At 44.2% G+C, this 25,045-nt stretch overlaps 2 protein-coding genes across 3 annotated transcripts in view; one reads left to right on the plus strand and one right to left on the minus strand.

Moving 5' to 3' along the window:
- Positions 1-1,171: 1,171 nt before the first annotated feature.
- POLR3C (RNA polymerase III subunit C) lies at positions 1,172-20,127 on the minus strand. The gene is made up of 15 exons (XM_033197888.1): positions 19,954-20,127; positions 18,423-18,589; positions 17,645-17,900; positions 17,350-17,535; positions 15,465-15,553; positions 10,314-10,418; positions 10,097-10,189; positions 7,125-7,205; positions 6,833-6,884; positions 6,073-6,133; positions 5,475-5,625; positions 3,394-3,495; positions 3,245-3,294; positions 2,342-2,491; positions 1,172-1,595 (listed from the first exon to the last, which is right to left on the minus strand). The coding sequence occupies exons 2-15, from the start codon at positions 18,567-18,569 to the stop codon at positions 1,514-1,516; spliced, it is 1,605 nt and encodes a 534-aa protein (XP_033053779.1). The 5' UTR covers positions 18,570-18,589; positions 19,954-20,127; the 3' UTR covers positions 1,172-1,513.
- A 120-nt stretch (positions 20,128-20,247) lies between these two features.
- Positions 20,248-25,045, plus strand: part of RNF115 (ring finger protein 115) — an 85,985-nt gene continuing 81,187 nt past the window's right edge. Inside the window, exon 1 of one of the 2 annotated variants that reach the window (XM_033197927.1) lies at positions 20,248-20,545. In XM_033197927.1, the coding sequence (XP_033053818.1) occupies positions 20,444-20,545 (102 nt within the window). In that variant the 5' untranslated portion in view covers positions 20,248-20,443. The remainder of the gene's footprint in view (positions 20,546-25,045) is intronic. The other variant, XM_033197928.1, reaches the window with a different exon arrangement.

Below are 25,045 nucleotides of genomic sequence, written 5' to 3' on the forward strand. Positions count from 1 at the left end.
TGGCCATTTGTATATCTTCTTTTGAAAATACCTATTCAGATCTTTTGGCTATTTTTAAGTTGGATTATTTGTTCTTTTTGCTATTGTTTGAGCTCCTTGTGTATTCTGGTTATTAATCCCTTGTTAAGATAGTTTGCAAATAAAGCATCCTCATCTTTCAAACTATACATTGTCACTTTCTCTGTGTTCCCTTTCCTGCCTGACCCTTTTCCCTCTCTGGCCTCTCTATACATAGTGTTTACTCTTCTACTGTAGCACCTCCAGTACTTCCTGGTACTTATGTACTTGTCTCCTCCTACTAGACGGTATGCTTAAAATTTATTAATCTTTATATCTCCAAGGCTTACCCCAGTACTTAGCAAAAGTAAAGTACTTAGTACTTTACAAAACAGGTGCTTAGTAAATGATGGTGATTGGCTTGAGGGCAGAGATGGTGTCTTATCTCTTTGTATGTTGTGTTTAGTATGGTGGCTGGCAATTATTTGGCACTCAAGTGTTTAAAGAATTAGAAAACACATTGGTGAGACCAAACTGAAAATATTATAAAACAACATTTAACTGCTTTAAATGAATTAAAGCTGCTGGGACAAATTATATCCATGATACTGAGAGAGACAATTTAGCGTTGCCAGTTTTAAGGAACCATGAAAAGGAAGGCACTCATTTACTGTATGCTTATCATATGCCAGGCATTGGGCTAGCTGTTCTACGTAGTTTCAGATGTATTAGAAGCCTGGAGCTGGCAAATGTGGCTTCAGTCCACAGATTCTAGTGTGACTGCTTGGGACAATCCACCTGCTAACCCTCAAAATAACTTTTTCTTCTCCGTGATAGTCTTTCACATTCCCTCCAGCGTGTGTGTGTTAGAAATTAGTTCATCAGCCTGGGCAACACAGGGAGGCCCCGTCTCTACAAAAAAAAAAAAAAAAAAAAAAAAAAAAAAAAAAAAAAAAAAAAAGAAAACATTAGCCAGGTATGTGTGGTGCATGCCTGTAGTCCCAGCTGCTCCAGAGGCTGACATGCAAGGATGCTTGAGCTCAGGAGGTCCAGGTTGCAGGGAGCTGTGATTGCACTATTATACCCCAGCCTGGGTGACAGAGTGAGATCCTGTCTCAACAACAAATTTTCTGTCTTATCTATCGCAACAAAATAAAGAACAGGCATAGACATTTGAAAATAAAATTAACTTATTAGGAAGAAGTTTCCTACTGCCAGGGATGTAGGTAACCACAGGTGTGGGTAACTTCTTTATGGCTACAGATGCATCTGATAGATGATTAATCCTGTTGATTTAAGGTTCTTCCCAGTGCCAAGATTTGATGAGGGGAGATTATAGCAATGGATCTAAATATGCCAAATTCTTTCAGGTGTATCCTGGGCTGCAGGGGATAGAGAGGGGGGTTTAGTTGAAGAATCTGCAACTTATCCCACTGCAAATAATGCGTCCAGGCACTTCCTTTATTTTGCTTTCCATCCCCCCCCCAGATCTTTTGAGGAAGATGCTTCTTCTGGATCACTGTCTCTTCATGGTGCACTCAATGTAAGACTCTAGCAGGAAGATGGTTTCGTCCACCTGGATCTCACTGGCATCCAACCTGAGTGAAAAAGTAAAAGCATTTGCCTAGACTGAATGTTCATTAGCATATTTAAGATTAGAGGCTAGGGTGGGTGTGGCCATGGATAACTGCTTGGTTACCCCTGAGAGTGGATGGAAAGAAAGCAGGAGAACCAGTAGATCATTTTGCCATTTACCAAGCATCTTTTATGTGCCAGACACCATGGAAACTGCTAAGAATGCAAAATACAGAGCCTCTGTCCTGGGGGAGGGTAGTCTTAATTGTTGTGGGATACAAAATCACAACACAAAAGTTGGTTGTTTTTGTATAACACTAGCAATGAACAATCCAAAAATGAAATAAGCAACCACTAACCTAGCATCCAAAAAAATACTTAGAAAGGCCAGATTTGAGACACATTACTGAAGTAAAATTAAGCCAGTGCAGTGGCACTTGCCTGTAGTCCCAACTACTTGGGAGGCTGAGCAGGAAGACTGTTTGAACCTAGGAGTTCAAGGCCAGTCTGGGTAACACAGCCAAAATCCCCTCTTAAAAAAAATTTACCAGTACTTGATGAACAAGAGAGTGTATATGGTGATGGAGAAGAAGCTGAGAACATCTTCAGAACTGCTGGTTTACAAAAATAGGTGGATTACATTCTGTTCAGTTAGCTGGAGAAGACAGTGAGTTTAGGTTTGCTCGTGCTAAGTTGGAGAGTTACAGATGTCAAAATGGATTTTCTGGATAGTATTTTGAAATGTAGGTCTGAAGTTTGTGATGCTTACTTGTTGACATTACGTTTCAGGGTCTCTAGCTGCTGATGTTCAGGAGCTGTGATCATCTCCTCTATTTCTTGTAACTGTGCTTCCTCTGCACCTGTAGCCTGCATAGATGCAATGATGGCTTCTACCCTCTGAGATTTTTCTAGTAGACGCCTGTCAAACAAACACAACTCTGAAACATGTTCCCTAACCTGGGAGATTCTCTTACCACGTATGTCTGAGGCACAGCCCACCACCCTTTTACCATTTTCCTGGTCAAAGTAGATAATGTTACCTTCTAAGGACATTTTCTACAAACTTATTGGGAAATATAACTTTACTCCTGAAATTCTTACTGCCTCTCATTTGCACTTAAAAGTTTGGTGCGTTTGTACGTTTCTCATAAATTTAATCTGAAAAATTATTTCACTGGGAGCATGTTAGAAAAGTGTAGACTAATGCATGATTTATACTAATCCAAGCCAATGATTCAATGCAAGTAGACTGGTTGCTATCTCTGTTGGTTCCTATTTCTCAAAAAAAAAATTTTTTTGAGATGGAATGTCACTCTGTTGCCCAGGCTGGAGTGCAGTGGCATGATCTTGGCTCAATGCAAGCTCCACTCACTGGTTTAAGTGATTCTCCTGCCTTAGCCTCCCAAGTAGCTGGGACTATAGGTGTGCGCCACCATGCCCAGCTAACTTTTGTATTTTTAGTGAAGACAAGGTTTCACCATGTTGGCCAGGTTGGTCTCGAACTCCTGACCTCAAGTGATCCACCTGCCTCAGCCTCTTAAAGTGCTGGGATTACAGGCGTGAGCCACCCTGCCAGGCCCAGCATCTATTAGTTCCTATTTCTAGAGGAAATTTCCCCCTTAGGCCCTTGACTTTGAAAAATGTAAATAACTCAGCTGAAAATGTTACTTACTTATTCTCTTTGGTTTCAAATTGCCTCCTTTCTATCAGGTTGGCTATGCTCTGAGAAAAGAGAAGACAGACCAAGGAATGTACATAGTTCTATTTCAGCAGCTCAGGGCGAAGTGGGCATATGAGGGGGACTTGTCCGTGTGGAGATACCTTATAGCACCTGTGCAACAACATTCGGGCAGCCGACAGGATGTTCACAGTATATAAATAGAAGGTCCTGGATGGGGCATGGTCTGGTGTTTTGGGAATTTCCTATTTGTCCAATAGAAAGAAAAATAACAGAAATTATACTGTTTTAGAACTGGCAAAGTACACACTCATTCCCCCTGGAGTTACTCAGCCCTCTTTTTTACTTACACTTTCCTGTTTCCTAGTCATTCAGTACCTATGTTTATTTATTTATTTGTTTAGAGACTGGGTTTTGCTCTGTTACCCAGGATGGAGTGCGGTGGCATGATATTGGCTTACTGCAACTTCTACCTTCGGCTCAAGCAATCCTCCCACCTCAGCCTCCCGAGTAGCCAGAACTACAGGCATGCACCACCATGCTCGGCTAATTTTTTTTTTTTTTTTTTTTGAGGCGGAGTCTCGCTCTGTCGCCCGGACTGGAGTGCAGTGGCCGGATCTCGGCTCACTGCAAGCTCCGCCTCCCGGGTTTACGCCATTCTCCTGCCTCAGCCTCCCGAGTAGCTGGGACTACAGGCGCCTGCCACCTCGCCCGGCTAGATTTTTTTGTATTTTTAGTAGAGACGGAGTTTCACCGTGTTAGCCAGGATGGTCTCGATCTCCTGACCTCGTGATCCGCCCGTCTCGGCCTCCCAAAGTGCTGGGATTACAGGCTTGAGCCACCGCGCCCGGCCGCTCGGCTAATTTTTTAATTTTTTGGGGGTCGGGGAGACATGGTCTCACTATATTGCCCAGGCTGGTCTTGAATTCCTGGGCTCAAATGAGCATCCTGCCTTGGCTTCCCGAAGTGCTGAGATTACAGTTGTGCTCAACCCAGTCTCTGTGGTTTATGTCATAATTAGTCAATTGGAGAGCTGGGCTTCCCTGTTTTTTTATGACTGTCAGCATCCTGAGCTGGGGAAGAAAGGGAAGGCAACTAACATTTACTGAGCAACTCTACGTGCCAGGTAAATTCTATTTGATCTTCACAGAAAACCATATTATTATTATTTTTGAGACGGAGTCTTGCTCTTTTGCCCAGGCTGGAGTGCAGTAGTGCACTCTTGGCTCACTGTAACCTCTGCCTCCTGGGTTCGAGCAATTCTCCTTCCTGTCTCCTGAGTAGCTGGGATTACAGACACACGCCACCACACCCAGCTAATTTTTGTATTTTTAGTAGAGACAGGGTTTCACCAGGTTGGCCAGGCTGGTCTCAAACTCCTGACCTCAAGTGATCTGTCTGCCGAGGCCTCCCAAAGTGCTGGGATTACAGGAATAAGCCACAGCGCCTGGCAACCATATTATTTTTATTATCACCATCCATCACTGTTTTATAGATGGGAAAAATGTAACTTGCTTAATGTAACTGGGTAAAGCAGAGCTCTAATCCGACTCCAAAATCCATTCTATTTACTCATAGGGTCTACTACATAGCCCTGCAGACTCAGTTAGATGTGTTGATAAATTTAAACTATTACAGAATTAAGGCTTAAGGAAGGATAGAAACAGAAGAGAAAAAAAGGCAGGATTGGTTTGGGGTGACATCCTGCCTGTGCCTCTTTTTTTTTTTTTTGAGACAGAGTCTCACTCTGTCGCTCAGGCTGGAGTGCAGTGGCTCGATCTCGGCTCACTGCAACCTACCCCTCTCGGGTTCAAGAGATTCTCCTTCCTGCCTTAGCCTCCCGCGTAGCTGGGATTATAGGCGCATGCCACCAGGCCCAGCTAATGGTTTTGTATTTTAGTAGAGACGGAGTTACACCATGTTGGCCAGGCTGGTCTCGAACTCCTGACCTCAAGTGATCTGCCCACCTTGGCCGCCCACCTTGGCCTCCCAAAGTGCTGGGATTACAGGCGTGAGTCACTGTGCCCGGCTGCCTCTTTCTTACTAGGGCAGTTAAGGCCCCACATTATTCTCCAAGTGCTTGCTCCGTCTCTGTGAATCATGTTTTTCTGTCTCAGAGCTGGATACAGAGTTTGCTTGGGGGTTCAGTATGTTTCCCTAAGAAGTTTCTCTCACCCTAGGCCAGCATTGCTGGTTGGCAATTATTATACCCTTAGTTGGTTACCTGGAGTGACATGAAATTTTCTGAGAGCATCTTATATAGCATATCCTTTGCCTCCTTTGCAGGAATCATTGCAAAGTCTTCCACTTGCTTCTGCTCTAGGTGTTTCTTCTGCAAAACTAGACGGAATATTCTAGCACAGCGAGACCCAAATCTGGAAAGGAATGAAGAAAGCAAATGGCACGCTAATATAGAAGATTAGCTTTAGTTCCCAGTCACAGATGGAGTGGTTGTTCTATTCCATGTGTGGAGCCAGGACCAGAAGGGAACAGTTATCAGAAAATTATTCTATAGCTCCATAGGCTGGTGATGGTAAGGCATCACCAGCTGATGTTAATCATAAGGCAGTCACCAACTGCTGACTCATTTGAGTGCCACAGTTCCTACATTTGTAAGCAAAGGCTTTAGGGAGGCTGGTTAATTGGAATTAAACAGTAGGTTATTTTAGGGTAAAGAGCAGTGTTAATGCGATCCATAGGAGTCCAGTGAAAAAATGGGGCAAAGTGTGCCAATGTGTGGTTATATTGGTTGCTTACATAATGATCAAATTACTTCATTGGGGATAGGAAGTATGTGATCCCAAACCCAGTGTCCCCCTTACCTCTCCTGTATGACAGACTCCAGAGTGGCTGTGGCCAGGGATGCTAATGCCTTATGGAGGTCTTTATGTAGAGAATTAAGGTCACTCAGTAATGTTTTGGCCTAGTTATTGTGATCTGAGTTTTACTCCTAAGTTTCTAATTTATAATTAAATTTTAAAGCTATTTTGCTTTTCATGTTATAATTTATGATTTCAGTTATGGTACATAAATATTCCAAAACTTTAATACAAGTGTTTAAGTAAGGGTTTTGCTTAACTACAATTTGGCTGATTAAAAGTCCTTTTTACTTCTTTTTTTTGAGACAGGGTCTCACTCTGTCACCCAGGTTGGAGTACAGTGGCATCATCTCAGCTTACTGCAACCCGTCTCCTGGGCTCAAGCGATCCTCCCACCTCAGCCTCCTGAGGAGCTGGACTACAAGCATGCATCATTATATCTGGCTAGTTTTTGTATTTTTTGTAGAGATGGGATTTTGCCATGTTGCTTAGCTGATCTTGAACTCCTGGGTTCATGCAATTCGCCTGCCTCAGCCTCCCAAAGTCCTAGGATTACAGGTGTGAGCCACTACGCCTGGCTTCTTTTTACTTCTTTATCATCAATGCAGTTCACTGGACATTAATAGAAAAATTTATTTAACAATTACTTCAATTTTCTAACTTATTTAGTGTAATAAACATTACCAAATCTTTCTTTCCTAAGGCACCATTCTGATTTATAGGTCAGGCTGCCTGACTCTAAGGAAATAACTGGTAAGGATACTGATGACATACATTCCTCCACCACTGTCGCCAGACTTTCCAACAAACTCTAGCTATTAAGAAAAAGAGAGAGTGTTAACTGAATGGAAAGTCCAGTGATTCTGTTTCCAATGGAACAAATCTGACCAAAAGTCTGCAGCAGGTAGCCCTCCCATCAAATGATGTGGAGAAATTGTCTGGGCTGGCTAGGTAGAGAATAACTCTACAGGAGAATGATACTAGATATCAGCGCAGAAGTAAATTATCAACAGTACAGACTAAAGAAAAAAGAAAAAAAGCAAAAACAGACTTACTGGATCATCTGCCAGCAGAGTGAGATACTGATCAAGAACTTGCTTAGAGATGTTATAGCCTACAGGCAGGGATCTGAAGATCTATGGAGCAAAAGACACTTAAAATGAGTGTGGGAACTTAGAACTCCTGACTTTACTGAAATAAAGATGTTTTAGGCTGGGCGCAGTGGCTAATGCCTATAATCCCAGCACTTTGGGAGGCTGAGGCAGGTGGATCACTTTGGGTCAAGAGTTGGAGAGCCTGACCAACATGGTGAAATCCTGTCTCTAGTAAAAATACAGAATTAGCTGGACGTGGTGGCGCATGCCTGTAATCCCAGCTATTTGGGAGGCTGAGGCAGGAGAATCGCTTGAACCTGGAAGGCAGAGGTTGCAGTGAGCCGAAATTGTGCCATTGCACTCCAGCCTGGGCTACAAGGGCGAAACTCCGTCTCAAAAAAAAAAAAAAAAGTTTCAATTTTAGTTTTATCACAAAACTGTCCAAAAATATTCATAGCAGGATTGTTTGTAAGAGTAAAAAACTAGGAACACCCAAATGACCAGTACTGAGGAGTACACTAAAATATAGCATGGCCATTAAGTGGAATATGAGAGTCATTATGAAGAGTGAGACAAATCTATAGAAACTGACATGAAAAGTTTTACATACACTGTCATATAAAAAAACAAGTTATAGAACAATATGAATAGGTCGGGTGCGGTGGATCATGCCTTTGTAACCCCAGCACTTTGAGAGGCCGAGGTGGGCGGATCACTTGAGGTCAGGAGTTCAAGACCAGCCTGGCCAACATAGTGAAACCCTGTCTCTACTAAAAATACAAAATTTAGCCTGGTGTGGTGGTATGTGCCTGTGATCCCAGCTACTCGGGAGGATGAGCAGGAGAATGCCTTGAACCCAGGAGACGAAGGTTGCAGTGAGCTGAGATCATGCTTCTGTACTCCGGCCTGGGTGAAAGAGTGAGACTCTGTCACAAAAAAATGAAAGAAAAAAAAAAAAAAGCCAAGCCAGTATGAATAGTTCCATTTTGGGGTTAAACAATACATACACCCACACATATGTTAGAGTATGCAAGGTCTGAATAAAGATACATATCAAACTTTTTTTTTTTTGGAGACAGAGACTCACTCTGTCTCCCAAGCTGGAATGCAGTGGTGCGATCTCAGCTCTCTGCAACCTCCCACTTCTGGATTCAAGTGATTCTCCAGCCTCAGCCTCCCAAGTAGCTGGGACTACAGGCGCCCACCACCATGCCCGGCTAATTTCTGTATTTTTAGTAGAGATGAGCTTTCACCATGTTGGACTACGCTGGTCTTGAACTCCTCAAGTGATCTGCCCACCTCAGCCTCCCAAAGTGCTGGAATTCTACGTGTGAGGCGCTGCATCCGGCCTTTTTTTTTTGAAATAGGGTTTTGCTCTGTTGTTTAAGCTGTAGTGCAGTGGCATGATCACAGTTCACTGCAACCTCAAACTCCTGGGCTCAAGCAATCCTCCTGCCTCAGCCTCTTGAATAGCTGTGACTATAGGCATGTGGCACCACACCCAACTAATTTTTTTAAAAAAATTTTTTTGTAGAGACGGGGGTCTGGTCTTGCCATGTTGCCCAGGTTGGTCTTGAACTCCTGGCCTCAAGGGATCCTTCTGCCTCAACCTCCCAAAGTTCTAGGATTACAAGTATGAGTTACTGTACCTGGCTGTAGGACTTTAAAATAAACAATATAAAAATATAGGAATATTTAAGTAAATATAGTCATGCACCACATAACATTTTAGTCAACAATGGACCGTGTGCAGCTGTGGTCCCATAAGATTATACTGGAGCTGAAAAATTCCTGCTGTTTTGTGATTTCGTAGCTGTTGTAACATCATAGCATAATGCCGCTGTGAAACACATTACTCACGTTTGTGGTGAGGCTGGAGTGCAGTGGGATGATCTTGGCTCACTGCAACCTCCGCCTCCTGGATTCAAGAAATACTCCTGCCTCAGCCTGCTGAGTAGCTGGGACCACAGGAGCACGCCACCATGCCTGGCTAATTGTTTTTTTCTTTCATATTTTAGTAGATGGGTTTCACCATGTTGCCCAGGCTGGTCTCGAACTCCTGAGCTCCAGAAATCCACCAGCCTCGGCCTCCCAAAGTGCTAGGATTACAGGCGTGAGCCACCCCGCCCAGCCTGTTACTGTTTTTAATAAATACAGTGTAGCCTAAGTATGTAGACCTTCACATTCACATTTGCCATTCATTCACTGACTCCGCAGGGCAACTTTTAGTCCTGAAAGCTCCATTCATGTTAAATGCACTAAAGGGGTGTAGTTTTTAATTTTTCATACCATATTTTTACTGTACCTTTTCTGTGGTTTAGATGTTTAGATACACAGATGCCACTGCATTACAACAGCCTACAGTATTCAGTACAGTAACATGCTGTACAGGTTTACAGCCTAGAAGCCATAGGCTATCCCGTATGGTCTAGATGTGCTGTAGGCTACACCGTCTAGGTTTGTGTAAGTACACTCTACGATGTTCATACAATGATGAAATCGCCTGATGACACATTTCTCAGAATGTATCCCTGTTGTTAAGTGGTGCATGACTGTATTACTATGAAAGTAATATAAATAACACATATTGGATATATTACATATCGGTATTTTAAATACAAGGGGTCAAATAATGTCCTGAATGCCAAGGCTCTCAGAATCCAAATCGTGAATTCTTAAAATAATTAGGAATAGGCTGTACTTGACAAACAGATACTTTGACTAAGTGAATAGTGTAGATTTTTAAAAGCTGGATCCTAAGAGACCAAACATTTCAGTGCTCACCACTTGAAGATAATCCCTGCTCCACATCAAACAAAACGCTCTTCTCTATCAAGGCTCAGACCTCAACCCAAACCCAGGATCTGTGTATAATAAACGTTGTTAATACCCAAGAATCTGTCAGAAAGTTAGCCCAAGAACACGAAACTCACCTCATTGGAAGACAATGGCTGGGTGAAGGGAGCACTAGAGGAAGTGGTAATCTCACTCATTCGGAGCATGGTTCGCACAATCTCGCTGCTCGTCTGTTTGAAAAGTAAACTAGAATTCAGAAATCACAGTGCTGCCCCGGCTCTCTGTGCCAATGGCCATATCTGACAAATAAGTAAATGTCCCTGATGACCAATGACAGACCCACTTAGGTATTACCTGGTCCATCCGGTTAGCGACTGCACTCACAATGGCTTGGTCACGGAAGTGTTGGTGGAATCTGTCAAGGTTGGCCTGCCAATAAATCCCATCATCTGGAATGGGCTGAGGAAGAGAAAAGACTTAGAGAGAAACATTTAGATATAATGTAAAGTTTTCTGGTGAGCAGCTTGGATTTAATGGTTCACCATTTCTTTTTTGTTGTTGTTGTTGTTGTTGTTGTTGAGATGGAGTCTCGCTCTGTCGCCCAGGCTGGAGTACAGTGGCCGGATCTCAGCTCACTGCAAGCTCCGCCTCCCGGGTTTATGCCATTCTCCTGCCTCAGCCTCCCGAGTAGCTGGGACTACAGGCGCCCGCCACCTCGCCCAGCTAGGTTTTTGTATTTTTAGTAGAGACGGGGTTTCACCGTGTTAGCCAGGGTGGTCTCGATCTCCTGACCTCGTGATCCGCCCGTCTCGGCCTCCCAAAGTGCTGGGATTACAGGCTTGAGCCACCGCGTCCGGCCACCATTTCTTTTCCTACACAGTAACAACTAAATTGGTTGGAGAAAAATCATTCAGTCATGTAGATTGGTGTCTAGACAAATCCCAACTTCAAACAGGTTCTCTAAGCTCATCTCCAATCTTTCTCTCCCTATTTTATTATTTTACTTTTTTTTGGAGATGCAGTTTTGCTCGTCACCCAGACTGGAGTGCAGTGGCGTGATCTCGGCTCACTGGAACCTCTGCCTCTCGGGTTCAAGCGATTTTCCTGCCTCAGCCTACCAAGTAGCTGGGATTACAGGCAACCACCACTGAGCTAGGCTAATTTTTGTATTTTTAGTAGAGTTGGGGGGTTTTACAATGTTGGCTAGGCTGGTCTCGAACTCCTGACCTCAGGTGATCTGCCTGCCTTGGACTCTCAAAGTACTGGGATTACAGGCGTGAGCCACCATGACCGGCCTTCTCTCTCCCTATTTTAACTCTTCTCCATTACCCTCAAGTCTCCAGCTTGACCTTCCTTCTCACTCCTGGCAGATGACTTTGCCTCTGATTTCACAGAGAAAATAGAAGCCACTAAGCCAGAAATTACTCAGCTCTGTGCACATCCTCACCACATTTCTTTCTTTTTTGTTCTTAACTCATATTTTCACTCACTTTTATCACAGCTGAAAAATGTTCCTTTTACCTAAGGTTAATGCCCATATTGGTATTCCAGATCTTACTCTCTCATTCATTCTTGGGGATCCAGCTCTATTTTACCCTGTCCTCTAACATCTTCAGCCTTTCCTTCTCTACCGCCTTCTTATCAGCCTTTACCCTGTCCAAGTCTCTTTTACTGTAGAATTCTCCTTCAACCCTATGCCTTCTCTTCTTTTCCTTACTGTCACAGCCAAGCTTCTCAAACAGTTGGCCATCCCAGCTGTTATCTCTATCTAGATTTACTTACCCCGTTTCCACCACTGTACTGAAATGTCAATTGTCACTTGCATTCCAGTGAAATTCCACAATTGTCCTTGAGGACTCTATGTTGTTAAGTTCAAATAATACTTTCCACTTCTGATCTTATTTAACCTTTTGGAAGCATATGACATGGTTGGACATTTTTTCCTTCTTAAAACTTTATGTGGCTCCTTGGATTTTATGACACCATTTTTTTTTTCTTTTTAAAGACAGGGTCTTTGTCACCCAGGCTGGAGTGCAGTGGTGTGATCGTAGCTCACTGCAGCCTTGACCTCCTTGGGCTCAGGTGATCCTCTCACTTCAGCCTCCCAAGTAGCTGGGACCACAGGTGTGTGCCACCATGCTTGGGTAATTTTTGTATTTTTTGTAGAGACAGGGTCTCACCATGTTGCTCAGGATGGTCTCAAACTCCTAGGCTCAAGTGATCCGCCAGCCTTGCCCTTCCAAAGTGTTAGGATTACAGGTGTGAGCCACTGGGCCTGGCTGACACCATTTTTTCTTGGTGCTACTTTGAACCTTTCTGGCCACCTTTCCTCAGTCTCCACAGGTTCCTCTTTCAGATCCCACCTGTAATACTAGTGTTTTGTCAGGGTTCTGTCCATACCTTTCCTTTCTTTTTATTCTACACGCTCTACTTGGGTAATTTTATCTGCTCTACAGGCTTCAACTATTGGTGCATTTCCAAATATGTCACTCTATCCTAGAACCCTCTCTCTCTTTTTTTGAGACGGAGTTTTGCTCTTTCGCCCAGGCTGGAGTGAAGTGGCACAATCTCAGCTCACTGCAACCTCCACCCTCCAGGTTCAAGCGATTCTCCTGCCTCAGCTTCCTGAGTAGTTGGGATTACAGGCCTGTGCCACCACGCCTGGCTAATTTTTGTATTTTTAGTAGAGATGGGGTTTCGCCATGTTGGCTAGGCTGGTCTCGAATTCCTGACCTCAGGTCATCCACTCGCCTCGGCCTCCCAAAGTGCTAGGATTACAGGCATGAGCCACCGCACCCGGCCTATCCTAGAACCCTCTATTACGCTTCAGATGCATAGACTCAGCTGCCTATTTGACACTGTCACCTTTTCTCCAAACTGTTCTGTTTTGTAAGTTTTCAGGTAACTGCACTATAACCATCCCAATTTTTTTTTTTTTTTTGAGACAGGGTCTTGCTCTGTTGCCCAAGCTGTAGTGCAGTGGCACAATTGTGGCTCACTGCAGCCTTGACTTCTTGGGCTCAAGTGATCCTCCCACCTCAGCTCCTGAGTAGCTGGGACTACAAGCATGTGCCACCAGGTCTGGTGGATTTTTTTTTTCTGGTAGAGATAGGGTCTATGTTGTCCAGGCTGGTCTCAAACTCCTGCGCTCAAGTAATTCTTCTGCGTCAGCCTCCCAAAATGCTGGGATTACAGGTGAGAGCCACTGTGCCTAGACAACCCAATTTCTTTCTTTCTCTCTCTCTCTTTTTTTGGAGATGGAGTCTCGCTCTGTCACCCAGGATGGAGTTCAGTGGTGCGATCTCGGTTCACTGCAACCTCTGCCTCCCAGGTTCAGGCCATTATCCTGCCGCAGCCTCCCAAGTAGCTGTGATTACAGGCACCCACCACCATGGCCGGCTAATTTTTGTACTTTTAGTAGAGACGGGGTTTCACCATGTTGACCAGGCTGGTCTCGAACTCTGACCTCAGGTGATCCACCTGCCTCGGCCTCCCAAAGTGCTGGGATTACAGACGTGAGTCACCGTGCTTGGCCGGCCAACCCAATTTCTTAAGCTACAAACTTGGGTATCACCCCTAGTCCCCTGCTGTCCATATCTACCATCCCATTACCAAGTTCTATCTATTCTTTTTTTTTTTTTTTGAGACGGAGTCTGGCTCTGTCGCCCAGGCTGGAGTACAATGGCCGGATCTCAGCTCACTGTAAGCTCCACCTCCCAGGTTCACGCCATTCTCCTGCCTCCGCCTCCCAAGTAGCTGGGACTACAGGCGCCCGCCTCGTCGCCCGGCTAGTTTTTTTTTTTTTGTATTCTTTAGTAGAGACGGGGTTTCACCGTATTAGCCAGGATGGTCTCGATCTCCTGACCTTGTGATCCGCCCGTCTCGGCCTCCCAAAGTGCTGGGATTACAGGCTTGAGCCACCGCGCCCGGCGTTCTACCTATTCTTTATAGTTATCAGATATCTACTTTTCTCTCTCCTATCATTACCTTATTTCAGACTCTAAATCTTGGCCCATCTGGATTACTACAATAGCCTCCGAACTGGTTTTTCTTTTTTTTCCCTTTGAAACATAGCAGACACTATAAAAGGAGTAACTGGGTTTTCTCCTTCTAATTTTGTTTTGCATCATTCTTCCCATTTCTTAGAGTAGTGCTTTTTTTTTTTTTTTTAAACTGTTTTGGGTCACAGTTCCTTTGAAGAATGTAATGAAAGGTATGGAGAGCTTCACTGAAAAATGCACATAAGTACAAGCAGACTCTCTGAAATCCATGCATGGAGTAGTACAGGTTCGGAACTGCTATGCTATCATAATCTTTCTAACACATAAATCCAGTTACTTCATTTCCCTGCTTAAAATCCATCAATGGCTCTCCCTTGTCTTCAGGATAAAGTCCACACCTCTTAGACAAACATGTACACAAATAATAAATAATTCCAGTTATAAATATAAATGCTGTGAAGTATATGAAATGAGAAATGTGGTAGGGACCAGTGTAGGACAGGACAATGGTGCTTGAAGTCTATGAAAAGAGCATTTAAGACAGAAATGATACAAACAGAAACCACTACATGAAGATCTGGGGACAAACATTTGAAGCCAGAGGCATGATAAGGGCCAAAGTCTAAAGACTAGAAAGAGTTTGACATGTTTAAGAGATAGAAAGTCAGTAGGGGGAACACAGTGAGCAAGACGGAGATGGGGCAGAGGTGAGGTTGAAGAGCCCTGTCTCCAACAGATCATACGAAGACCTAGATCATGTAAGGCTTCCTAGCCTGTATCTTGGATTTCTTCTAAGAGTAAAGGAAAGCTATTAAAGGAGTTTAATCAGTGGATGTATTGTTTTGTTTTGAACTTAGAAAGTCATTTTGGCTACTAAGTAGGTAAGAATGCAGCTAGGGAGACCATTAATGAAAGGGTTAGGAAAGAGTTGATGAGAGATGGCAGATAAAAGATGAGAAATGGTTGGATTTGAGGTAATTTTGGAAACTGAGCTGATATGTTTTACTGTGAGATTAGAGGGTTCCAAGGATTTTGGCCTAAGCAGAAATGGTGGTGTCCTAGGTGGCTGGCCTAGGTGGTAGCATCTTTTACTAAGAGGAGGAATCAATTACTCTGTTTTGGCCACACTAAGTTTGAGATGCTTACTGACATCTTTATAGGCATGCTAAGAAGGCACTGAATATGAGTTCAGGCCTATGTACAGTTTTTAGACCCATTTTTCACCACTGGTCCCTATAGGTTTTTAGGTTCTTGCTATATTGAGCAACCTAAACGTTTTCTAGGCCCCTTTTTACATAAGCTGTTACTTCTGTTCAATGAAAGAATTAAGGCTCAGAAGGGAGACAGTAATGGTTCATTGTTAGTCTATTTCTAATATTTAATGAGGTTCATAATCCTACTGCTTCTTAGCTCAGGAAGCTTTAAGCTTTCTTGGGGCTTGTTATCTGAGTGCTCTTTCTGGCCTGCTTCAGGGTGAGGACTTCTAATCAAGAAGCCCCATTACCTCCTTCTTATCTGTAGTATGTTTTGGTCTCTTGGCCTTGGGTTCCCCAGCAGCATCTTCATCAGATGATCTGCGCCTTTTACCTTTTCCTGCCAAACAAACAATTGAACACTTAGACTGTATATCATATGATGACAGCAAATGACCAAACATGAGAGCAGGTGTCTTTCATTCCAAAGACATCTGTAGCTGCCTCTAGATCAGAGTTGCTTAGGGGGCTGAAGAGCTATAAGAAACTCAAGTAAAGGATGAAATAATCTGAAACTCAACATGTTCAAAAAGAAGCTTATAGTCTTTCTCCTCCAATACTCTCTTTCATGGCCAATGTTATCACCATCCTCCCACATGTGCAAGTCAGACACACAAATGTCATTCTTAATACTTGTCTCCTTCACCCTCTGTTTCATTTTCCACCAGTCTGTCAACATTTACCTTTGCCCCATTCTCCCATTCTTTCTGTAGACAAAAAATCTTTTAAAAGTATAAATTAGATCATGTCATTTCTTTAAAAATCCTTTAGTAGTTTTCCTTTGCTCTTAGCATAAAGAACAAATGCTCTATAAGGTCTTACTTGATTTAGTTCCTGCCTGTCTCCCATCCAAGTACTAAGCAGGTCGATCCTGATTAGCTTCTGATATCAGACCCCTGCCTATCTATGTCTCTAACCTTATCTCATGTCTCTTTTGCTTTGCTTACAATGCTTTAGCTATACTGACATTCTCTCATTTCCTCAAATGCTTTTTTTTTTTTTTGAGACGGAGTCTTGCTCTGTTACCCAGGCTGGAGTGTGACAGAGCTGGAGTGCAATGGCATGATCTCAGATCTTGGCTCACTGCAAGCTCTGCCTCCCGGGTTCATGCCATTCTCCTGCCGCAGCCTCCAGAGTAGCTGGGACTATAGCACCTGCCACCATGCCCGGCTAATTTTTGTATTTTTTTTTTTTAGAGACAGGGTTTCACTGTGTTAGCCAGGATGGTCTTGATCTCCTGACCTCGTGACCCGCCTACCCCAGCCTCCCAAAGTGCTGGGATTACAGGCGTGAGCCACCGTGCCTGGTCTACAAAATGCTGTTTTTTTTTTTTTTTTTTACTACATACTATTCCCTTTGCCAAAAATGCTTTTCCTCTGTTACCTCACTGTTAGCTTCCACTTTAAATCTTAGCTCAAATGTCACCTTCTCAAAGAAACATGAGGCCTAAACTCCCAGATGAATCCTGTCCCTCATTATGTATTTTCTTCTTTTTTTCTGAGATGGTCTCACTCTGTCGCCCAGGCTGGAGTGCAGTGGCGCAGTCTTGGCTCACTGCAACCTCTGTCTCCTGGGTTCAAGCAATTCTCCTGCCCTAGCCTCCCGAGTAGCTGGGATTACAGGCATACACCACCATAACTGGCTAATTTTTACAATTTTAGTAGACATGGGGTTTCACCATGTTGCCCAGGCTGGTCTGGAACTGGCCTTATAGAATTCGCCTGCCTCAGTCTCCCAAAGTCTCCATTATATATTTTCATAACACCTCATACTTTACCTTCATGGTACTTATCATGGTTTAATTATATATTGATGTGATTTTCTGATTAATGTATGTGTCATAATACTATGACAGTTCCTTCATAGGAATATTTCCTTCATAGTACTTATCACCGTTTAATGATATATCAATGTGATTTTCTGATTAATGTATGTCTCCTAAAGCCCCATGACAGAGACCATGATTTTTTCATTGTTATACACCACGATGTTTGACACATAACAAATGTTCAGACTGATTGGCAAATCAGTCTGATTTACCAATGGTAAATGTTCAACTGATTCATACATTTGACAATCAATCAAGAAGAATCCATAATTAAGGCAAGTCACAGTTCCGGGGTTAAAATTCCTTACCTATCAAGCTCAGCTTAGGAACCAGGTACATGTCCTTTTCATTAATGACAAGTGTGGGGGCAGGTGGTGGTGGCCCAGGGTCTGAATTCTCAGTGGTAGGTACTGAGGGGCAGCGTTGTACAAAGTGTGTGTCTGCCAGTCGCACAAATGTGTTTGATACTTCAGCATAGTCCATGGTCTTGCCATCTGTATAAGAGAGGAAAAAGGCAGACGAGACGGCCTAAGATAGCTCAGGGTCCATTCCTGTAGCCAGCTGATCTATGCTTTTGTTAACAACTATGGATACAGTACTGACCCTCCATGGTCTCTGTGAGCCGGTCTGCCACCTTCTTCACAACAGCTGACATTGTCAGTTTGCCATTCAACAGAAGCTCCTCAACAATCAGTTCTCCAGTGTCACTGTACAGAGTTTTGGTAGTATAGATGTACCGGGGATATCTAAGCATTCGTAATACCCGGCTGCACTGGGCTTCATACTCCACCACACCACGTTTGTGCACTTGATAACTCACCAGGTTATGTTGGATGAGGACACACAGGGCTTTTTTCACCTAGATGGGACATAAAGAGAAGAGAGGAAAGACCTGAAGATATAGCTCATTACTGCTGGAAATTTTTTGTCCAACAACTTACTAAGCATCAGAAAATGGCTAGATAATTTCTGCACTTATTTCCTCTCTCCATTGGAGTAGCTAATAAGAATCAGACATCAATACAATAAATCAGGAAGATTCTTTGCTATATTCACTCTGATCCTTATCTTTCAATACACAATTTACTTTCATCATTCTCATTCCTTAAAGGCAGTACTGAGATTAATAGACCTATTGTGAATAAATGAGGTATGGCACGGGAAGAGCAAAGATTTGCCTAAAAGCTGTGATGAACTAGGAACACTTTGAGAAACAAAATGTTGATGCCTAAGTCCCATCCTTTTCTTCCCCAAATAACATTGTTCTGCTCCCAGGGCAAGTTTTCTTCATTTTTCCTTTTCTGGGGTGAGAAGAACAATATTCAAAGGTGGGTGCGATAAATTAGTGAAATTAGAGAAAATTAATGTCATTTAGACATACCTGATCCAGTGATGTTCCTGTGTCATGGGCAATTACTCTTAGTGGCTGGCTGCCGGTTCTTATCAGATGGACTCCAATTTTTTCTACAATCTCTCCAAAATGCTCTTGCAGCAACAAAGAACACAGCTTAATTTCTGCTTGAGTCATGGTACTGGGGAGTCTGAGAGCTAGGGAAAAAACACCAAAACGGTACAATGGAAAGTCTTTCATGCTGGAAGCAGAGCTGCTGAGTGTAAATTCATGTATTCTTTCTGGAGGGCAATTTGACAATACGTATCAAAAAGCCTTAAAAATCTTGTATATGTTTGAAACAACAATTTCTTTTTGGATATTGTGTCCAAGGAAAGAATAAAAAGCTAATAATAATGAAGTCATTAGTTCTCTTTATAATACAGACTTACTGGAAACAATCTAACGTCTAACAATAAATGATAGCATACCCATACAATGGCATACTACGCCAACAAAGTTATTTAGTACCATGTGTATTCCTGTGGAAGAAAATTATTCATAATAGGCCGGCGCTGTGGCTCATGCCTGCAATCCCAGCACTTTGGGAGGCCAAGGTGGGCGTATCACGAGGTCAGGAGTTTGAGAACAGCCTGGCCAACATAGTGAACCCCTTCTATACTAAAAATACAAAAAAAACTTAGCTGGGCGTGGTGGCGGGCGCCTGTAATCCCAGCTACTTGGGAGGCTGAGGCAGGAGGATCTCTTGAAGCCAGGAGAGGGAGGTTGCAGTGAGCCGAGATCGGGCCACTGCACTCCAACCCGGGCGACAGTGCGAGACTCCGTCTCCAAAAAAAAAAAACCCCCCCCCCAAAAAAGAAGAAAATTATTCATAATATATTAAGTGACAGAAGCTGAAAAAATATAAAAATTCAATTATTGTAAAAAAAGGAAAAATGTATGCATAGAAAAAGACTATGCATCAAATATACCTTTATGGGATTATGCATGATTCTGATTTTCTTTAAAGATTGGGAGTAGATGATTTTGCAGTCTGTCACAGACCTTAGTTTCTACACTTCATTGCTTGGAAAAATTAAGGTCACTGTTCACAGCCCGGTGGAAGTGAGCAGGCAGTGTTATTCTTAGTCCATAAAGGAAATGATAATTTCGAAAAAGAAATGTAGGCGGTAAAGGACTGCTTCTCAACAGGGTGTGTCAAATAGGAGATGAGGTTACGTTGTTTGCAGGACAGTATTCAATTCTCAAACTTCTACTCCTTGACAAAGTTGACACAATCAGAAACGGACGTAGTTTATTATACGATTACTTTCTTATTACAAATTGCTACCAAACATTACTTATTTCTTCCAATTCCTAAGAAGCCTCAGTATCACCAGAGACCTATTTCGTCCATCCGCGTATCTTTGCAGAAGCATTCCCAGATCCCTTGCCATCCTCCGAAAGGACTTCCAAGACGCTTGGCTCCTAGCTCTACACTCCCTTTACACAGGTTCCCATTCCGGATTTGGTCTCTTGGTCCAGTCAGTGCTGCCACGTTCAGACAGCATTTTCCACTAACCTCAGGATCAGCGCAGTTCAGAGGCACCAACCCCAACGCTGCTGAGATTCCCACGACGCCTTCCTGCGGCTCCCTCTGGCCTTCTGAGCGGAAGTGGAGCCCACCGCCCTTTCAAGGAAGAGGACGGCCACCGAAGAGGACGCGGAAAGGCAAAAAGCGCGTGCCGCTCTACCCCAGAGTTTCGGCGGCTTCCGGGGACGCTCTTTCTTTCTTCTCGCTGGAAGGCTGGAGGACCAGCGAGGGGCTGTTTGTGGAGCCGGCGGGCGGACGGTTTGCCTCTCCTTCCTGCGCTTATTTGGTGCTGGGAGGCGGGCCGCAGGGTTGCTGTTGGCGCCGCCGCCTCTCTGGGTCTGGCCGACTCACGTGACCGACGCGGGCTCTGAAGCGGTGGGCCGCACCGAGGCGGCGGTGGCTACTGCAGCCCGGGAGGTAGCGGCCTGGCGAGGGACTGGCCGGCTGCCCTCTCGGACGGCCGCGGCGGAGGACAAAAATGGCGGAGGCTTCGGCGGCCGGGGCGGATTCGGGCGCCGCTGTAGCCGCCCACCGGTTTTTCTGCCACTTTTGCAAGGGCGAGGTCAGCCCCAAACTACCGGTAAGAGCCCCATGTTCTCTGTACTTGGGAACCTCATAGATTCCTGGCCCCGATGTCCCAGAACTGGGTCTGGAGCTTTCCGCACACCCTTGACTCCCCGGACATCGGTCTGCCGAATACCTGCTGCCCACTTTTCCAGCCACTGGTCCTAAACCCTGGGCGTCACGGCTTCGGCCCCGTACCTCCTGCCTACCTCTTAATTCATCCTGGGCTGCTCCACCTGATCTCACCTCTTAAACTCCCCTGTCCTTATTATTATTTTTTTTTCTTAGCAAGTTTCCCTCTGATAACTCTCCCCTCAATTTTCTTGCATTCTTTTATACCTGGTCTTTTCCCCACGATGACCTCCCCCCATACTCCTTCCGCTGTGTCTTCTCACCTTGCTCTACGTTCTTTTCCACTTTTCACTCCCCCCGCCCCCGCCACCTCCCTTGTCAGTGAAGCAAAATAGCGGATTGCTGAGGATTGTCCCTATTCGGTTTTCTCTGGGGAAGGAAGGAAGCACAGAAAGGGGGTTGGATGGTATCTGTGAGGCGAAAAGAAGGATTTTGCTCTTCAGTGGTTTCCAGGGTCCTTGTGAAAGTGAAAATAGCAGCGTACTAATGACTTGCAGACGGCCTGCACTCCTATCGCTATTGAAGGAAATGGCTTTAGGAAGAAGGCAGGACGTACTGTTTCAACTTCGTTTATTTTAGTTGTCATGTTGCCAGTGTCTTTAATACCATTGTTCCGCCCCTCGCCCTGTCCTTTTCTTCACTTAAGAAAAAAAGCCGGGACAGAATGTTTGGGTTGCTTCCTCTGACATGAAATTGGTTTTCACGAGTTTCTGCCAGACTGTTAGCTCCTTGAGAGGCAGTGCTGTGGTTGTGAAGAAAGCACTTTTGTAGGTCAGGCGCAGTGGCTCAGGTCTGTAATCCCAGTACTTTGGGAGGACGAGGCAGGAGGATTGCTTGAGGCCAGGAGTTTGAGACCAGCCTGGGCAACACAGTGAGACTCCTCTCTACAAAAAACAAACAACACTTATGCAGCTTATTAGCCAGCACCAGCATCACAAACCCAGAAGCTGTTTTGGGTTGGGTTGTAGCTACTACGAGGGGCTCCCCCAGGGTGAATGTCAGTCCTATCTTTAGCCTACTGTCTTCATGGTTGTTCCGTTCTTTAGAAGTGTCCAGGTTCAGTCTTACCATAGAGTGGCAGCATAATGTATGTTTATATTTATGGTGTCTCAGATACAGTGTAGGAGGAAGCCTTCTAAAGTGAGTCTGTATATCTTATTTCTTAGAAACAAATGGAGTCCAGTGAATAAGTGCTTAAAGGGTGTTTTATGGTCTTCTCTCACTCAAAAGTTTTGTTTAAGGCATTATGATATATTCTGTCCTCTCTACTTGCCTCACCCCCAACATTGGAGTCATAGTTTCATATAAATGCACTTAGCTTTTTTTTTTTCCTTTGAGACAGTCTCCCTCTATCACCCAGGAGCATGATTTTGGCTGACTGCAACCTCCACCTGCCGGGTTCAAGCGAGTTTCCTGCCTCAGCCTCCAGGTAGCTGGGACTATAGGCACGCAACCACCACACCCTGGCTAGTTTTTGTATTTTTCGTAGAGACGGAGTTTCACCTCATTGGCCAAGCTGGTCTCAAACTCTTGACCTCTAGTGATCCGCCTGGCTCGGGCTCCCAAAGTGCTGAGATTACAGGCGTGAGCCACCACTCCCCGCCTAAATGCTAGTTTTGCTTGCTGATTTTGCTGTGTGTTTATGGTTTTCTTTTTTCTTTTTTGGCCATATTTCAGTGCTGGGAAGAGCAGGTGCCTAGTTTTTTTCCAGCCAACATCAGAGCCTGCAGAACTCTTTTACCATAGAGAGGGAGTCTGGAATTCAGCCAGCATGTGTGTGACTGACCAGTGGTGTGTTGTTGAATGTGATGCCTTGTTGAATATTGCAACCTTAGCTTTTTTGATCTTTAAGTTGCTGTTCACTATTTTGCCTTTAAGAGTGAGAAGTTGGCCAGGCGTGGTGGCTCACGCCTGCAATCCCAACACTTTGGAAGTCCAAGACAGGCAGATCGCTTGAGCTCAGGAGTTCGAGACTAGCCTGGGCAACATGGAGAAACCCCATCTGTACCAAAAAATAAAAAAATCTGCTGTGTGTGGTGGCATGCATCTGTGGTCCCAGCTATTCAGGAGGCTGAGGTAGGAGGAGTGCCTGACCCCAGGAGGCGGAAGTTGCAGTGAACTGAGATTGCACCGTTGCACTCCAGCCTGGGCAACAGAGTGAGATCCTGTCTCAAAAAAAAAAAAAAAAAAGAGTGAGAAGACAGTCTAAATTTCCACAATTGATTATATATTTTCTTCTCACCTTTAAGTCCTTACTTCAAAGGGATACTTTTAAAGGCTGAGTAGGTGTTTTTCTAAGCCTTACTTAATGCCTGGAGAAGTTTCTTGATCTTTTTGGTCTGATATATTATTTGTCATGTCTGATTTGTAAATTGAGGCCCCACGCAATTGAATATAACCAGATTCTTCCTAAATATATCCAAGGTTCTCTGCTGAGTGTCCTGGAGGTGATATGGAGCGATATGTGATTCCTGACCTTAAGGATCTTACAGCTTTTGGGGAAAAACAAGGCAAACATGGAAAAAGTAACAACGTAAAGGGGTGAGGATGTGTGCTTTAGGATACAGAGAGGAGAATTTCATAGCATTGATGCGGCCAGTGGGATTTAAATTGAGTTTTGAGGGATAGGTACATTTCAGATTGAGAATTCCAAAGACTGTGAGGTAGCAAAAGGAAGGGGGGGTGATGAAGAGGGGAGAAGCATTTAATCATGTTTTTTTCACAACTAAAAGTTGTATACTGTATTTTTTGTAGTGTACAGATGATTTGATATATGTATACATGGAATGGTTAAACCAAGCTATTTAACATGTATTACCTCAAATATTTATTTTTGTGTGGTGAGAACACTTAAATTCTACTGTCTTAGCAATTTTCAATTATACAGTATATTCTCTCCCTTTTTTTTTTTTTTGAGACAGAGTCTTGCTCTGTCGCCAGGCTGGAGTGCAGTGGTGCGATCTTGACTCACTGCAACCTCCGCCTCCTGGGTTCAAGCAATTCTCCTGCCTCAGCCTCCTGAGTAGTGGAGACTACAGGCACATGCCACCATGCCCAGCTAATTTTTGTATTTTTAGTAGAGACGGGGTTTCACCATGTTGACCAGGATGGTCTCCATCTCGACCTCGTGATACGCCCACCTCGGCCTCCCAAAGTGATGGGATTACGGGCGTGAGCCATCGCACCCGGCCTCCTTTTTTATTTTTAAATAGAGACAGAATTTATTCTGTTTTGTTGCCCAGGCTGTTCTTGAATTCGTGGGCTCAATCTATCCTCCCACTATAGCCTCCTGAGTATTAGTAGATAGGTGGGTTCCACCATGCGCGGCTAATTTTTTTTTCTTTTTTGTAGAGATGGGATTTTGCCACGTTGCCCCGGCTGGTTTCAAATTCCTGAGCTTAAGCAATCTGCCTGCCTCAGCCTCCCAAAGTGCTGGGGTTACAGGCATGAGCCATTGCGGCTGGCCTGATATGTGGTTTTTGTTTTTACTTCTGTTTATGTGATGAATCACATTTATTGATTTATGTATGTTGAACCAACCTTGCACCCCAGGAGTAAAGACTACTTAATTGTGGTGGATTAGCTTTTTATTTTTATTTTATTTTATTTTTATTTTTGAGACGGAGTCTCGCTCTGTCGCCCAGGCTGGAGTGCAGTGGCGCTATCTCGGCTCACTGCAAGCTCCGCCTCCCGGGTTCACGCCATTCTCCTGCCTCAGCCTCCCGAGTAGCTGGGACTACAGGCACCTGCCACCATGCCTGGCTAATTTTTTGTATTTTTAGTAGAGATGGGGTTTCACCATGTTAGCCAGGATGGTCTCGATCTCCTGACCATATGGACCCGCCTGGCTCTGCCTCCCAAAATGCTGGGATTACAGGCGTGAGCCACTGTGCACGGCCGCTTTTTATTTACTTACTTACTCACTTATTTATTTATTTATTTGAGACGGAGTCTCGCTCTGTTGTCCAGGCTGGAGTGCAGTGGAACTAGCTCAGCTCACTGCAACCTCTGCCTTGTGGGTTCAAGTGATTCTCGTGCCTCAGCCTCCCAGGTACCTGGGATTACAGGTTTGCACCACTAGACCTGGCTAATTTTTGTACTTTCAGTAGAGATGGGGTTTCCCCGTGTTGGCCGGGTTGGCCTTGAAATCCTGACCTCAAGTGATCTGCCTGACTTGGCCCTGCAAAGTGCTGAGATAACAGATGTGAGCCACCACACTGGCCTGCGTTAGCTTTTTAATGTGCTGCTGGTTCGGTTTGTTAGTATTTTATTTAGGATTTTTGCGTCTGTGTTCATCAGGGATATTGGCCTGGAGTTTTTTTCTTTTTTCGTTGTGTCTTTGCCAGGTTTTGGTATCAGAATGCTGCTGGCCTCATAGAATGGG

The sequence above is a fragment of the Trachypithecus francoisi genome, unplaced genomic scaffold (assembly GCF_009764315.1).
Source record: "Trachypithecus francoisi isolate TF-2019V2 unplaced genomic scaffold, Tfra_2.0 Lachesis_group5, whole genome shotgun sequence".
Classification (NCBI taxonomy): Eukaryota; Metazoa; Chordata; class Mammalia; order Primates; family Cercopithecidae; genus Trachypithecus; species Trachypithecus francoisi.

Bases quoted from the DNA above. Each gene is read 5' to 3' on its own strand.
- POLR3C (XM_033197888.1), bottom strand. From the start codon at position 18,569: ATGACTCAAGCAGAAATTAAGCTGTGTTCTTTGTTGCTGCAAGAGCAT. The intron at 5,626-6,072 runs GTAAGGGGGACA...ATTCCTTTCCAG, and splicing joins GAGTCTGTCATACAGGAGAG to ATTTGGGTCTCGCTGTGCTA. The intron at 1,596-2,341 runs GTAAGCATCACA...TTTTTCACTCAG, and splicing joins CTGAAACGTAATGTCAACAA to GTTGGATGCCAGTGAGATCC.